Below are 15,860 nucleotides of genomic sequence, written 5' to 3' on the forward strand. Positions count from 1 at the left end.
TTGCGCCTTACAGACCCTTCTGAAGTCTTCCTTTGCTGAGGATTGGTTCCTGAATTGCTGACACAGCAAGCAAATCCCTCCACGCTCTGTGGCCCGTCACAGGCCAGATCAAGTCCGGTCAAGACTTGGAATATTATCAAGTTAATGAGGCCTGGTAGGCAGATTTTGAGTCTGTTCCAGAAACAACCCCTATCACCTTTTTCCCTTTGAATCGTTGTTTCGGCTATTTCCCACTTATATTCTCGTGCGTCCCGTTGGTCGTGAAGGTGAGCAGCTCTGGCGCGGAGGTTTGACACATGACATTTCGCCGCAACTTACCGTCATCCAGAAATATTATAGAGCAGTCAAAAACGCTTGAATATCATTCTCTCTGAGATGGTCTACGCAGGCCCCTCCAACGGCTGCCTCACGTGCAAAAAGCGGCGTGTGAAATGCGACGAAACCCGACCTGTATGCAGAAACTGCACGCGACGACGAGTGCCGTGCCCCGGATTCCCTGATCCGCCTGGCACGAAGTTCCGCGATGAGACCGATGCAGTCATTCGACATGCGCAAAGAGGCGAAAGGAAGACGAGACCGGAACGAGATGACGACTATGCAGCAGCCGAGTCTTTTGGAACGAATTTAGGGCAGGATGAGAGTTTTGTTTCGCTGTGTTTCTTCTTCCATAACTATGTCATTACCGGCCGGGGCATTCAGTCTTCTCGCGGCGTCTTTGAGAACCTGTTGCCGTATTATAACCCGAATAAGGCGGACTCGTTGGTTTCGCTGGCGGTGGCGGCGGTGGCGGCGTCAATGTTGTCCATATGGCGACTACAAGGTCCTGACTCGGCGGCATCACGACAATATGTCGGGCGAGCAATCACTTTGCTGCGCGACACATTGACGGACCCCGACGGTTGTGTGTCTGATGAGACTTTGATTGCCATACTCCTTCTGCAATATCGCGAAGGAATCATCGCACATTCAAAAATGGTGCAGGTTGACGGCAGTCATCAGAACGGGGCATATGCCGTGGTCAAACATCGACAGAGCAAAGGGTTCCGCAACGATGCATCGAAACGACTGCTGCAGGCTGTGCGAAGTACCATGGTCTCCGAGGCAATTCGTCATCGACAACCCGTCAACATGGAACCAGCTGTATGGGATGATGAGGAGCCGATGCCGCATAATCCAAGCAGTGATCTGGATCGAATAGGGGTAGATGTCGCTAATTTACAGGCTTTGTTCGAGCGGTATAAGAAGGCGGTGCAGACTGAATCCGTTCTCGAAGCGATAGATGTTAGGACGCTGGCCGCATTCAAAAGAACAGCCAATGACGTCGACGAGCGTCTGGAGATTTGGGCCACAGCACAGTCGCGCCAGTGGAGTCCTATTCCGTTGTTGCCACATGAGATCCCGGAGTCTATTAAGAGGGCAGGCGTCTATCGGAATCTCTGCGATGTCTATCCCACGGTCCAGATTGCGAGTGTTTGGCACACTTATAAGAGTTATCGTTTGATTTTGTTGAAAATAATCCTCTCCTGTGAGCAAACGGAACTGAGTCTTCAACCGGTGAAGCAGGGACGCGACTCGGATCATTCTAACACAAGGGCGCCATCAACGGCTGAAACATTCCAGGAATTGGTCGATGAGATGTGTGCAGCTGTTCCGTTCCATTTGGGTAGTCGTACAGAGCCTGGATTTATTGGCGAATTTTCCAGGACCGACAATGTTGATTTTCCATGGCCGCCACCGGAGAAAGATCCATTTTCAAACTCATACAAATCAGGCAATCTTGGAGGAGACGGCAATTTGAGTCCGATGACTAGCGATGAACGAAAGAGACATGCTATAGGCATGGGAGGCTGGCATATCCTGGGCCCCCTGAGCTTTGTCCTAGGCATGGCTAGCGAATCTCTTGAGCTGGGACCACTGCGAGAGAATGCTCGCAAAGTAGGGTGCCTGCTTCGTCAGGACCAAATTCCTTGGCTTGCCGGGCAGTTACGGCGAGCTCTTATGCTTCATCGTATGAAGAGAGAAGGCCCTGAAAACCCTGGGAATATGGAGAGGGGAAAATATCCACCGGAAAAGGATGCATCTCTAGCGAGAGACGTGACGGGGGTGAAAAAAGCCTTGAGATATGCCATCGGTGTGTAGGAACAATCGTAGGTTTTTCAAATTCTTTGCAAGTCAGAGAACATTTTAGCTGTCTCTTCCGATACCAGCTTAGACTGTTTCTTGATATCATCCGTCGAGAGTATACCATTTTCGCAAACGTAGTAATCGATATACTTTGATGGGACCCATTCGAAATAAACGTTCCGTACGGTAGCCATCTGGTCCCATAGAGATGATGCCGGCAAGTCCCAATTGCGCATGACTTCGTTTTTATCATTATCCTCATCTGGATGTTCTTCAATCGCACCCGGGGGGGCGATCTTCTCTGCTTCGCTGATGCAGACCACGGTGGCAGACCCGTTTGTGGTTTCTTTGCTCGTCACGATAGCTGCTAGCGAACCCATCTTGTTGCTTACATCTCCTGCTTCGGAGATGCGATCTGCGCCGATGATAACGAGGTCAGCGTCCTTACTCAGTAAGCCAACCGACGCATCGGTGGTGAGGACAATGCGTAGCCGATCACGGAATTGAGGGCCTCGTGAGGGATCTTCACGTCGTGCGTTGGCTTCGTCGGTCAGAGCTTTTGCGAAATTCACACCTTCGAAGAGAGGGCGTGATTCGAGGATGCGAAGTTCGATGAGGCGTCTCTCGTCGGTGTCCAGAGAGTGTAAAATTGCTGCCTTGATCGTTGATGAAGAACTCAGCGTCAGAATTTTAATTTGTCTCTCCCCTCCCGTCTGGCCAAATCTTTCTTGCAGGAAAGAATAAAATTGACTGCTCACTCGTTTGCTGATTTCACCTCTTTTGGCGACGTATCCTTGAAGGGTTTGCTTGACTTGAGCAAGGACGTCTGACCTGGCACTAGCGACGATTCCGCTGATTTCCGTCAGAGCGGAGATGATGGCACTGGAGATGGCGGCCGCCATGCTCGGCCGCCCATTGAATGCTAGATGGAAAGCCTTCATCCGGAAATCCCTCCACCATCCATTTACATCTTCGAGGACATCGGATTGCTGATCATTCTCGACGATCTTGATCAGAGTGTTCACAGCCACTGTGGCCAGCTCTCTGGCCCCGTGCGAATGATCCAGCCTCAATTCTTCAAGGCCCCGGTGTAAGATGCTTTCTGGATCAACCCATACCTGACCCAACGTGATTTCCAATCTCGGCACACAATCATCTAATATCTGTCCACCGAGGACACTGTCGACCGCCTCCCATTCGAAGTTGAGATGTTCGAAGTTGAGCTTCAGTGCCGATTTGTCGAAATTGTCGGGCTCAAAGGCAAATTCTTTCTTGAAGCGAAATGCAAAGGGCCAGACGTGCCATATCCTCCCTACCTTTTCACCTTTCCCATCCTTACCACTTATCGCTGTTTCATCGGTGAATTCAAAGCCTAACCCCCTTCTCCAGAGATCAATTTGTTGTGGCCCGAGACCGGTCTCCTCGTTCAATTCTCGCCAGGCCGCGTCCAGAGGGGTCTTATCAGTGGATTCAATCGAGCCGGCTATCGGAGCGAGCTTCCTTCGATACGTACTGACTTTGTCGGAGCGGCGGAAAAGGAGGAGACGATATGGCTTAGATGTGTAAGCTTGGAAGGGAAAGAGAAGAACTGATACGACGGATCGCCGTTCAAGATGGGCCCCAAGAGATCCTAGTGATTGAGCCATCAGTCTGATCACGGATATTAAACGAAAACGACGACCGAAATAAAATGGGGGGGCTGTGATGCCGAATATCAAATGGAAGCCGATGTTACGTCATTACGGTCAATCAGAGAGCCTTGTGCACAAGTAGTTGAGGAAAGGGCATCACCAGATCATCAGACGCTTGTCGACTAGATGGCATGATAAAAAATTCGAAATGTTCCATGCGTTTGTGATCGAATGAAATGGTTACAGAGTACGTCAGCCCACACTCTATCTCCGGACCTTTCCTGACATCTCTTTTCGCTTTCGAATTTCCACCGGTTGTTGTCTCCATTTTGTCCAAAAATCCTTGTTGTAGAACCCGCGTGTCGATCCCAAGCACGGTCCCATTGTTAGGATCGACACGGAAAAGAATCTCATCAAAAGCGCGAGCGCCATAAGTGAACCCGTCCACCGAGCCCCAGGTACCACACGCATTGGAAAATGGCCCCATGAACGGCTGCAAGGCGGATGTGGCCGACAAAGAGCTGGTGGAGATGATGTTGAACGTGCCACGCCAACTGACCAACTTGTCTCCTCCATTTTGCGCCGCGTCTATGAGGCCCGTCGGGAACAGACTCAAATCGATAGCAACCGTTTGAGGAAGAAGCAAGAGGTCCTGCGCAATGAACTCAATCATGTTCATGCCGTTGAAGATCCATTGATCGATCTTGAGATATGATCCCCCTTCCTCGCTGCCCTGGTCCTGGACACTGAGTTGAAGACTCGAATTGGTGCTTTCATCCGCATAGCGTCCAGCATACAACCTTTGCGTCTGTATTCTCGCTGCTTGTTTTAATGCGGGGATGAACATTGAGCTGATCAAGTCAGACAAGAGCCGAGTCTCTATGGAATGTTGTCCTCCTGCAGTCAGCACGGTAAATCCGACGTCGTAGTCGGGTATCAGTCCCATCATGGAGCTGTAAAGGCCCAGATCGCCGGCTTTCGAATATATCCTCGTCGGGAATCTATCCATAGGCGGATAAGAGATAATTTCCCAAGGGGCACCAACGATCACGGAGTCGTCCGGAGTGAAGGAATGTGGTTTCAACCACCGACGGGTCATCGACACCGGTAGAATTGTCGAATTGAGGATAGAAAGGCCAAACTTGCGCATGTCATTGACGGTACTGTAGTAGCCGCCACCTGGGTCCAGGGATCGAATGTTAACTGAATACCAAGATGCGGTCTCGTTGATAGGAATGACCGCAGATTCCGAAGACGATGGAAGACTGTAGTATGTCGAGTTGAGATCAAGTTTTCGGAAGGTAGCATTGACCAGTGCCGGAAATCTGGAGGAAGTCATGTTCTCCAAGGCATACGCAAAGAGTTGATAGGCAAGGTTGGTGTAGACGGGAGTATGAAAAGGGGCCACGACCGGATGACGAGCCAAAAGATTGAGAAAGAATGCTGTTAGCATTGTTAGCTGCAACGGGGGCAATATGATGTCGGACGTACACTCGCGATCGCATGGAAACAGAGCGTCTGGGCGACCTTGGCAGTGTGATCCGTTCACAGCAGGGACCGGAGGCATTCCCAGCGCTTCGACCTGTGCATCATACTCCGCATTACCCGCCGGATTTCTGGCCATACCCGAGAGCTGGGAAGCAAGAGCACCAATCGTGATCTCATTCCATCTGACGATGTCGACATCGCTTTCTAGATGGTGTTGGAGTCGACCGTGTTGACTCCTGCCGAGGTATTCGGGACACTCAAGCTGGGTGCAGTGAAGTGGTAAGTGAACAAAGATCCTCCATCTCGTGCCGAATAGACGTCTATGGAGAAGGATGTGCTGGTATTGTCCAAGACGCGATCTTCCAGAAGCGATTCGACGGTAGCTGTCAAGTTTGTGGCTGCTCTCGATATCGGCTCACTGTTCCTCAGGGAAGCAGATATTGGAAGATTTGGTGAGAAGGGAGCACATATTTGAGCATGAAAGACGGGGATACAGCAAGCCAACAAGGTAAGAGAAAAGTAGCACAACATCGTGAGGTGATGGTAGACGCCTCACAAACTACTTGGACCTCGACTTACCAACTTGATCAAGACTCCGGCTGTCTAGTCAGGCAGGTCTGTTTGTATTTCAAGAACCATGCAGGACAAAAATAGATTCGATATCTTGAATATACCTTGGCTGATGGGGATGGTGGCTGGTGTAGAAAACACCGGTTGGGCTTCGCCAGGCACATCGTTGTCTGGCACGCGCACGTACATTACGAATACGTGGGAGCGAATCTTGGAAATACGGCATAACATGCAGTCGGCACTTGGAATTTCTTGGCCATCTTGTTGCTAAGCGGGAATGAGTCCTTTACCTACCAACCATGTGACTCCGGTATGGCTTGGAAAGATAGGACTCGGTATTCGACATATTGGCAAAGAATATCGGCGACTCAGCCTCGTGAAGACAAGGCTGCCGTCTTTGGACTGCGTCGCTTTTGCCAACATCTTGCACTTGGCAATTTATATCGTAGGTCGTCTGAGATGAACCGTTTTCGAAGTTCCTAAATATGCAGACTCTCCCCTCGTTCCGCTTCGATTAAAGCTATTCTCCATCTCAACTCAGGAATAGGACGTCTCTCACGTTCTCATTTCATGGCATAGGCAACTCTAGCTCCCCGTGCTGGTGAGGAAACAGCATTATCACCATAGGCGTCGCATCGTGTTTTCGAGATCTGCACCATCACCGTTCGTCCAGACATCACGTCCTAGTCGTTGCCATTCGCGGATAAGTTTTAACGCGGACCGACGTCAGGCATGGCATCGAAGAGCCCAGTCACGGCGATATTTGGAGTTGGATAGTTGGCCCAGGCACCCAGACCCAACAGTGCTTGGAATATTGGCTTCCATCTCACTGTCTGTTATACAAACCGATGATATTTTTGAGATCGAGGGTGAGAGACATGAAAATTATCGAACTGCGTATTGAATCGAGTACTTCTCCGTACCACTGCATCACCTTCAACTGCGCTCATTCGATTATCCTCTTTGCCAGCGCGTTGCATGTCTGTAGACTCCTTATGGGAGACTCGATCTTCATTTCCATGCGTTACGATCTGAGTTAGCGCCTCGTGCGCTTCTTCGACTGCTTTTGTCAAAATGATCAATTTCATGGACTATGTCGTCCACGCCTTCGGTACCTCCACTGATTGGAATCCAGACAACAGCTATTCCTCCTTGACCGCGACATCCGACGCGTTACTCTCATTCCAGACTCCATCCACTCTTGCGCTGCATGTGTCATCTCTGAGCACGCCGAACTTTGCATCTTCGTATACCTTGTCCACGTTGGGCCAGATAGATGGCTCAATATCATACTTATATTCGACGGTTCCCCTCCGGCATATACCGTCCCAGACCCCGAGCATACCATTGAAATACTTGGTCCGAGGATATAGAGATATCAGACTTCCCGTTGTCCTGGGCGAAAAGAAAGAGCGCATTGACCAGAGTGAAGATCCGAGGAAACCAACCCTGCTCCATGCGACTCTCGCTCTTCCACCTCCTTCTGTTCTCACAGCACTTTACGTTCGCCGCATCAGCCCAGGCACTCTTCTGTCACTGTCCTTGTACAGCAAATCTGTCACGGCTCCCGTTCTCACCTCGGGTCCTCCTCCGGCCTCCGGCCTTGCCCATATTCAACATGACACGGGCCAATATTCAATCGAAGGCCTGGGCTCAACAGATAACGCCCTCTTGGGAGTACGGGGACTATGGAACTTTGGCCTCTCCCCTCCCAAAGGAGATGATTCTCTCCCGGCCCAAACCCCCTCACCGGAAGCAGTTGATGGCTTCACCGAATTTCCGTCAGGACTACCCCTTCCACCACGGCCTGATACCATGTCCGCCTACCACAACCGACTAGCATCTAAACCCTCACTACTCTCCGCGGGCGCGGAATTCTACTACAGCCCATTCTCCCACGTGATTGGCCTCTCAACCGGCCTCCGGTTCACGACCCTCGCTCCACATATAACTCCCTCAGAGCCCCCTCCACGTTCAACGTCACATCGACCTCTGGCAGGTACCTCTGCCTCTCTCCTCACACCTTCCAATGTGTCTCATTCCTCATTTCCATATACCATGACATTGACTCTGACACCTCTGACGGGTTCGATCTCATCCACATACTCTGTCCGACCCACTCCGACACTGGCCCTCTCTTCCCGATTCGACTTCAACTTCTACTCCTGGGAATCCCGCTACGTCGTCGGCGGCGAGCTGTGGCGCCACCGCAGCCGCCGACCCGATGACTCGGACTCATCTACGGACTCTCTGTCTTGGGCCCGCGCCAAGACCCAAGACTGGTTCTCCCCCGCTGAGCGAGCACTCAAAGACGAACGTATCGAGCGCGAAGAGGAGAACGTGTTGAAATTTGGCGTCGACGATTCCTGGAACTTCAAAGCGCTTTGGACAGGGCGAGTCAAGAGTTTACTGGTCTCCGCTGGCGTCAGCGTAAATCCTGCGGCGAGCCACGTGCCGACAGTTGGAGATGAAGGAAGTCTGGATATGAAGAGGTGGACGGGCAGTGTGGGCGTAAGCATTGCGTACTCTACTTGAAGGTACGGGATTTTGAATGTAGAGCATAGCGAAGGCGTGAGTGGTATTCGACATTCGCATAACGTAGACCATGATATACCCCCTCCACTGCTAGTGATGTTGTAAAACACGGGCAGAATATACATGTTGATTTTACGGCTTGAGTTGTTTTTAGCTTTAAGCTCCTTTTTGCTTTTCTCTTTCTGATAAATATATATATTTGTCTTTGCTGCGATGAATCTATTTCCTTGCAGCTATAAAGCTCATCTTGTCTAGCATTCAAAATGTCTTACGGTACCCCATCTTGCCCGAGGCGTTTCTGTCTGTAGGTGCCTGATTCTGATCACACTGCGATCTAATGCCATAGTTTATAGGAATCATATCGTGCTCTGCCCACCCACCTGTCCTTCTGCCTCCCAGCATTGCTGTTGCTTCAATCTCAGCCGAGTATTTTTCTTGGCCACGGATTATCCTGACACAGGAATTCAACCAACTTTTGACGATTTCATGCCACAAAGCGCAAGCACGACTTAGTTCAACGCATCCAAAAATTTCTGCGGAGGTTTCTGCCTGTAGCCTTCCGGATTATTTTCGGTCCAGCGCCAGAGGTCCGCGCAGGCGTCCTCCAACGTCCGTTCCGTCTTCCAGCCGAGCTCTCGGTTTGCTCTCGAGGGGTTACTCGTCAGGTCCAGCACATCACCAGCTCTTCGGCCGACAACTTGGTACGGTAGATCGCGACCAACGGCTTTGCTAAAAGCTTTGATCATTTCAAATACGGTCGAGCCCCGACCGGTGCCCAAGTTCCATGCGCGTACACCGGGATTGTGTTCGCGCAAATAGTCCAGGCATTTGAGATGACCTTGCGCTAGGTCGAGAATGTGGATATAATCGCGGATAGCGGTTCCATCGTGAGAAGCGTAATCGTCACCGAAGACCAGGAGTTTCTCTCGCTTGCCTGTAGCGACCTGTGCGAGGAGAGGAAGAAGGTTGTAGGGGACACCTGAAGGGTCTTCGCCCATGATACCACTAGGGTGAGCGCCCGCAGGATTGAAGTAGCGGAGAAGACCAGCATTCCACTTCTTGACGCCAGCCGCATCTCCTTTCTTTTGGGCTTTGGCCCGCTCGGCCGTGATGTGGTCTGTGATCATTAGTTCAGAGGAAAATTTTGTGTTACCGTACGGATTGGTAGGCCCGAGGGGACATTCTTCAGGGATGGGGATCATGCCAGGGACTCGGGTGGCGTCACCATAGACGGTTGCAGAGGAGGAATAGACGACGTTAGTAACATTATGACGCGCTGCGGAACGGAGGAGGCAGAGTGTTCCGTAAACATTGACTCGGTAGTAGTCGAGGGGAATCTCTCCGGACTCGCCGACAGCTTTCAGTGCAGCAAAATGAATGACACTGTCAATGTCTGGGTGTTTGGAGAAAACATCATCGAGGGCCTTTTCATCCGTTATATCCAGATTGTAATATTCCGGCCTCTTGCCACAAATGAGTTCTATTCGGTTCAAGACTTCAGGGGACGAATTGTAAAGGTTGTCGACAATGACGACTTGGTAGTTGGCCTCGAGGAGCGCAAGGGCAGTAAAAGAGCCAATGTAGCCGGTTCCGCTAGAGAATGTTAAATTTTTTGTCTTGGAAGGGCTCTTTCAGCCTGGCTCACCCGGTAATCAAGCAAGATCCAGCACTCATATTGACATCGATACCGGGGGGACCTGATGAAGTAGGATTGTTGGCTCGTGGCTCCTGCTGGTATTGATGAGTTGGAAAGAGGAAGCCGTCAGACAAGTGCACAGAGGAGATTTATTCTACCGCTGCGCAAAGTAAAGAGAAGCTCCAGCAGGAACTGGTGGTATTGAGCGTGGTGTGCTGGTGGAATGATTTTTTTTTATTGGAGGCTTTCTGCGCCTGCCAGTTCATGTCCCTGAGCCTAAAGTTTCAGCAGCCGAAGATCCACATGCTCAATCTCGAAGCTTGATAATTTTTTTCCCCTCCCCGTCAAGTCCGTCTGCCCGCGTTTCTATGGCAAAATCCCAACGTGAAAGTTCCTTCGCGATGGATGAGCCCCGGTCGAAGAAGCAGAAGATAGGTGCAAACGGCCCAAAAATTCAATCAGGTCCTCGGATCACAGATCCTCGATTTGCCAACATCCAATCTGATCCCCGCTATCGATTACCGGGCAAGAAAAACAAAGTCAAACTAGACAAACGATTCAATCGAGTTCTACAAGACGAAGATTTCACGAGAAGGGCCAAAGTGGACCGATATGGCCGCCCACTCGACTCTAATGTAGAGCGGAATAGATTAAAAAGAAAATATGAGTTTAACGAAGAGGAAGACGATGAGACTGACGAGGCAGACGATGATGACGAAGTACAAAAGGAACTGAAAAGAGTTGAACGGGCACATGATCCGCTGCGAGAAGGCAGAGAGACGGGGTCTTCCTCAGAAGAGACTTCAAGCGATGAAGAATCAGATGAGGAAGCGGGAGTTGGACCCGCTCAGCAAACCGATGTGCCTACAGGAGAAGTCACCTCACGCATAGCAATTGTCAATTTAGATTGGGACAATATCCGAGCAGCAGATCTTATGGCTGTATTCAACAGTTTTCTGCCTTCCAACGGCTCATTGTTAAAGGTGTCAATCTACCCGAGCGAATTCGGCAAAGAACGCATGGAACGTGAAGAAATGGAAGGGCCACCGAAAGAAATTTTTGCCAACGGCACAAAAGACGACCGGAACCAAGGATCAGAGGATGAAGATGAGGATATCAAGAAATCCATCCTCCAGCCCGACGACGGTGCGGATTTTGATTCTGCCGCCCTGCGACGGTACCAATTAGAACGCCTCCGATACTTCTACGGCATCCTCACATTTTCTTCTCCTTCTGTTGCAAAACACATTTACGACGCTGTCGACGGAACGGAATACTTGCGGACAGCCAACTTCTTCGACCTTCGCTTCGTTCCCGAGGACACGGATTTCTCCACTGATGCTCCGCGAGAAGAATGTGACAGGATCCCAGACGACTACCGACCCAATGATTTTGTCACTGATGCCCTACAGCACAGCAAAGTGAAGTTGACCTGGGACGCCGAAGACGGGAGCAGAAAGGAGGCAGTAGCAAGAGCATTCAAAGGCGGCCAGAAAGAAATCGACGAAAATGATCTGAAAGCCTACCTTGGTTCGGACAGTTCTGAAGACGAAGACGTCGAGAGACATGAGGGTTCGGGCCCATCAATGTCGAAAAAGGAAGCGGAGAGACAGCGCATGCGGGCTCTACTAGGCCTAGCTCCCGAACCGGAAAAGACGTCTAGAAAGAAAACGGTCCCTGTAGGAGACATGCAGATCACCTTCACATCCGGTCTGACAGCCGCGAATGGGAATGGGAAGAAGAGATTCGTGTTTGAAAATTCGCCAGAACCGGAGGAGACGACATTGGAGAAGTATGTGCGCAAAGAGCGTGAGCGCAAACAAAAACGCAAAGAGAAGATGAAAGCTGCCCGTGAAGGCCGTGACTTAGACGTGGACGCCGACGACACGGCTAATGCCGATGCTGAAGCTGGTGAGGGAAAAGAGGACCTGGGCTTCGACGATCCCTTCTTCGCAGATGCTGATGCACAACCCTCGGCCAAGTTGGAAAAAGCAGCCTCCCACAAGATGCGCAAAGAAGAACGCTTGAAGAAAAAGAAAGAGCGTGAAGCCGAAGAAGAAGCCGAGCGCAAACAGCGCGCTGAATTAGAATTGTTGATGGCCGACGACGATGGCGGGACCCCAGCCCAACCGCAGCGTATCCGACACTTCGATATGAAAGAGATTGAAAAGGCTGAGAAACAGGCGCGGAAGAAAGAGAAACGAGACAAGAATAAGAACAAGAAGGGCCAGCACGACGACAACGAGGCGAACAAGGGTATACAAGACGAAGACGGATTCAAAATCGACACTTCAGATCCGCGCTTCGCTCGTCTCTTCTCAAGTCACGAATATGCGATTGACCCGACAAATCCGCGCTTCAAAGGTACCAAGGGGATGAAAGCGCTATTGGAAGAGGGAAGGAAGAGGAAGCAGAAGGATCTGGATAGTAAGAAGGACGCTTCGAATGCAAATGTCAAACGGACCACCGGCAATGATAAGAGATCAGGAGATAAGGCTGCGAAAGCCACAGGTTCTGGTGTCGATGGAGTTGAGGATGTGAAGAGGCTAGTTGAGAAGATCAAGCGACAAAACCAGAGTCAAAAGGAGAAGCAAAGATAACCGATATTCAATGCGACAACCCGTCGTCGAAATGAAAGACACCTGACACCTTCATTTGTCCGCACTGATGTTTTCTTTTCTGGTCCGTTCCCCCCCCCGCTTTTCTACCTACTAGGACGACCAGTAGTTAGGTAACCGCATGCCTGTTTCCTTGTGTCGTCTGTTGCCTTCTCAATAAGACAGGGATATGGAGATAATCAAAGTCATGCAAAGGTCTCCGGCGGACCAGTCCAATGTCCACATCCATCATGACAGAGACATATGTAGACTCATGTCTCTCCTCCGAGACAGTTTGTTTCGTTGCTTGCGCATTTCCTCATCTACATACAATCCAGCCTCAAATGGTCCCCAGTCTGGACTCACACCAAAAGTGATGGACCAGCCCATGCATCAACTGAAACTCAACATCCAGTCTTTTTCTCATCTGTAAGGAGGCATTCCCCCATTTCCAGTACCACCTCTCAATCCCAACCCTCTGCCACCAATTTCACCATACATATCCATAAACACTCGACTGATTCCTTGCGGCGGAGCAGATTCGGCTTGGTATCTGGCCGGATGACCAGGAAAACCCGGGGGAGGACCGGCGCCGATAAACCCTGGTGGCGGATACATTACCGGAGGAAGATTTGGCACTCCCGGCGTCGAAACTGAATCTCCAGTGTATTTACGTTGCTGCTGTGGTCGCTGCTGCTGGGGTTGTTGTTGCATATTTTGTTGATTGGTTATCTGCTGTGTTTGCATGAAACTGCTGCTTGGGACTCCTCGCGGAACATTGGACAGGCCTGGAGGAAGTGACGGCTGACGTGGAGGTGGTTGAGAAGGCCAGGTTGGATTTGGTCGCGGTAACTGATCTAACCCGGGAGGTCGTTGAAGGCCTGGAGGAAGTCCTTGATGTTGTGGAGGTGGCATTAGTCTCTGGGTCCGGAGCATCGCCATCATTGCATCATCTGTGAAGCCAGGTTGTGTACCGTTGGTGGGTCGTCTGGAAAGTGCTTCGCGAGGTCCTGGTTCATTCTGATACATAGAAATCGGAGATTCATCAAACATGGAACGTCCCGTCTCTCGTCGTTGCATCATCATTATGGGATCTTGAACTTGACCTTGGCCTTGAACAGGAGAAATCATTTGTCCTCTTGATCGGCTATTGGGATCATTCAATCCAGGCATTCTCGCTCCAGCTCCCATTTCTGATTGCTGATGAGCAGGAGGAGGAGGAGGAGGTGGTGGTGGTGGTGGCTGAGGCTTTGGCGCAAGGCTTGCCTGACGAAGTAAATTCAACAGAACTTCGTCCTTGTTGATACTGGATTGTTGTCGTGTATGCGGAGGTTGTTCGGTAGGAGATCTCGGCTCAGCATATCTTTCGTGGTTTGGAGGTGGCTGACTCTGAGCTGGTTCGGATTGTCGAGGTGCGTTCTGAGCACCCAGAAGCGAAAGAAAGTCCTGAGATGACGGTCTCGCCTCAGGTTCAGCCTTGGACCCCGTGCCCCCAGCATGTAGTGGAGTCCTGGGCTTTGCAGTATCTTGATTCTGAGGCGTTGGATTGTTGCTCCGAGTTTGTAACATTTCCAGAATGCGGGCGAATCCGGCTTGATCCGCATCTGTAGAACTTGGAATTTGTGCCGATGATGGTCTCTCTGCCGTGGGCATCGGAGGAGCTTCGACTTGTTTGTTTTGTTCAGCTGGAGGACTGAAAAGAGAGGCAAAGCGTGTCTTTCCGTGCACTTTACCCGCACCGGTCTTCTGCTCAGTCCCTTTCGCTTCGAACCGAGCAAAAAATTTGTCCATCGAATCATCTGGTTCCACTGGAACAACCTTCTTGGCGGGCTTTTCCTGCACATTATCTGTGGGCGAGGTGGTCACACCAGACTCGGTCTTGTCAAGAGATGTGGTTCCTCCCGCCTTCATCTTTTCCTTCCAACGTTGAAAATCTTCCTGAGTATGGACCTGAAATGGTTCGTCGGGTTCTGTAGAATCCATCCATTCAGGATCCGCTTCAGCTTTGACAGACCGATCCCAATCTCGATCTCTACCTCGACCACTGCGCCAATCCTGTGACTTGTCGGTATCACGTCGACTCTCTCCATCTCCTGTATCTTTCTTAAACCATGATTGTGACAGCTTGGCTCTTGAATGTGTATCTCGTCTGAACCCAGTTCGCGTTAAATCCTCATGATCATCTTCCAAGTTCTGGTCACTCCTATCTCTTCCTGCCCATTTGAATCTTCGATCATAGTCTCGGCGGTTTTCCGTCTCTGCGTCCTCACTGTCTTGTCGATTTCCGAACCGACCGTTCGACTGCGTGGCTCTCCGTTCATAAGGCCTTGACTCTGATTCGTCACCATTCCTGGATCTCTCGTGGAAGGAGCTGCTGTCTTTACTGTTTGATTCCTCCGACCCCTCTTGAGTTTTACCGGCCGCGCGAGCATTTGAAGAAGCAAAAGAACGACGAGGCGGACCGAGTACTATCCGATCTGGGTCTGGACCATTTTGTTAGCAGATGGGTTACATCACTGCTATATCGTTTGGGTTTTACCGGTAGTTGTTCGACGCTGATTATCAAGTAATGTCGGCCTCTTTTGGAATGTTTCATTTGGTACAGATGGTTCATCTGGTTTTCCCCGAATTGCCGGTCTTCTATTACTTGTGTCCTGTGTTCTAGTCGGTTTATCAGTTATCGCACTGTCAGCCACAACAGAATTTTGTTTCATACCCCATCCATTCTTCTATCGGTGGCAGGTTGGGCGGTCTGCATATCAACGGCGACGCTCGCAACTTCAGCAAATCTTCGACAGAATATATCCCGGACATCTTCGGAGGAGATGAGAGGATAGCGGTATCCGCATCGGTTTCAAGTGCAGTGGCAAAATATTTCGGGAGAGGTGTCGATTAACTGGAGGAAAATGAATTTGCCATATGGGGATTGCAGCGTCTCTTTGAAAAAATCCAGAGGTGAAATCGTACACGAGTGGGTGCAGTCAGCTCTTATGTCTCAGAGTATCGACTCGGTGTGGGTGGTCGAGGGAAATTTTTGTCTCATTTGAGGGAGATTAGATGTCAGGAAGAGTGAAGTAGCGGTGGTTTGGATAGGACTGGAGCATTAATACATCGGTGAACAACAGTTTCTCGAGCAGCTGTTATGATTTTGGGCGAGGTTCCAAGATTTGAGATGTGACGTCGGAAAAGGTTTTGAACCTATTGTACTTTGTTTGGCAGTTTTTGTGTAAGAGATTCAGGCTTGTATGGAGAGGAGGACCTAGTTGCAGCGGGAGAAAA

At 50.5% G+C, this 15,860-nt stretch overlaps 7 protein-coding genes across 7 annotated transcripts; 3 read left to right on the top strand and 4 right to left on the bottom strand.

The window, feature by feature from the left end:
• Positions 1-375: 375 nt before the first annotated feature.
• Positions 376-2,139, top strand: Z518_03279 (uncharacterized protein; the record flags this gene model as incomplete). The annotated part of the gene is made up of 1 exon (XM_013420305.1): positions 376-2,139. One exon carries the CDS (start codon positions 376-378, stop codon positions 2,137-2,139), a length of 1,764 nt encoding a protein of 587 aa, XP_013275759.1.
• Positions 2,140-2,156: 17 nt separating this feature from the next.
• Z518_03280 (uncharacterized protein) lies at positions 2,157-3,770 on the bottom strand (the record flags this gene model as incomplete). Its single annotated transcript, XM_013420306.1, has 1 exon — positions 2,157-3,770. One exon carries the CDS (start codon positions 3,768-3,770, stop codon positions 2,157-2,159), a length of 1,614 nt encoding a protein of 537 aa, XP_013275760.1.
• Positions 3,771-3,873: 103 nt separating this feature from the next.
• On the bottom strand, positions 3,874-5,379 carry Z518_03281 (uncharacterized protein; the record flags this gene model as incomplete). The annotated part of the gene is made up of 2 exons (XM_013420307.1): positions 3,874-5,198; positions 5,247-5,379. The coding sequence occupies 2 exons, from the start codon at positions 5,377-5,379 to the stop codon at positions 3,874-3,876; spliced, it is 1,458 nt and encodes a 485-aa protein (XP_013275761.1).
• Positions 5,380-6,887: 1,508 nt separating this feature from the next.
• On the top strand, positions 6,888-8,348 carry Z518_03282 (uncharacterized protein; the record flags this gene model as incomplete). The annotated part of the gene is made up of 1 exon (XM_013420308.1): positions 6,888-8,348. One exon carries the CDS (start codon positions 6,888-6,890, stop codon positions 8,346-8,348), a length of 1,461 nt encoding a protein of 486 aa, XP_013275762.1.
• A 509-nt stretch (positions 8,349-8,857) lies between these two features.
• Positions 8,858-10,022, bottom strand: Z518_03283 (UDP-glucose 4-epimerase GalE; the record flags this gene model as incomplete). The annotated part of the gene is made up of 2 exons (XM_013420309.1): positions 8,858-9,941; positions 9,994-10,022. 2 exons carry the CDS (start codon positions 10,020-10,022, stop codon positions 8,858-8,860), a joined length of 1,113 nt encoding a protein of 370 aa, XP_013275763.1.
• A 363-nt stretch (positions 10,023-10,385) lies between these two features.
• Positions 10,386-12,584, top strand: Z518_03284 (uncharacterized protein; the record flags this gene model as incomplete). Its single annotated transcript, XM_013420310.1, has 1 exon — positions 10,386-12,584. One exon carries the CDS (start codon positions 10,386-10,388, stop codon positions 12,582-12,584), a length of 2,199 nt encoding a protein of 732 aa, XP_013275764.1.
• A 420-nt stretch (positions 12,585-13,004) lies between these two features.
• Z518_03285 (uncharacterized protein) lies at positions 13,005-15,395 on the bottom strand (the record flags this gene model as incomplete). The annotated part of the gene is made up of 3 exons (XM_013420311.1): positions 13,005-15,064; positions 15,121-15,242; positions 15,298-15,395. The coding sequence occupies 3 exons, from the start codon at positions 15,393-15,395 to the stop codon at positions 13,005-13,007; spliced, it is 2,280 nt and encodes a 759-aa protein (XP_013275765.1).
• Between the last annotated feature and the right edge of the window lie 465 nt (positions 15,396-15,860).

Source organism: Rhinocladiella mackenziei (assembly GCF_000835555.1).
Source record: "Rhinocladiella mackenziei CBS 650.93 unplaced genomic scaffold supercont1.2, whole genome shotgun sequence".
NCBI classification, from domain to species: Eukaryota; Fungi; Ascomycota; class Eurotiomycetes; order Chaetothyriales; family Herpotrichiellaceae; genus Rhinocladiella; species Rhinocladiella mackenziei.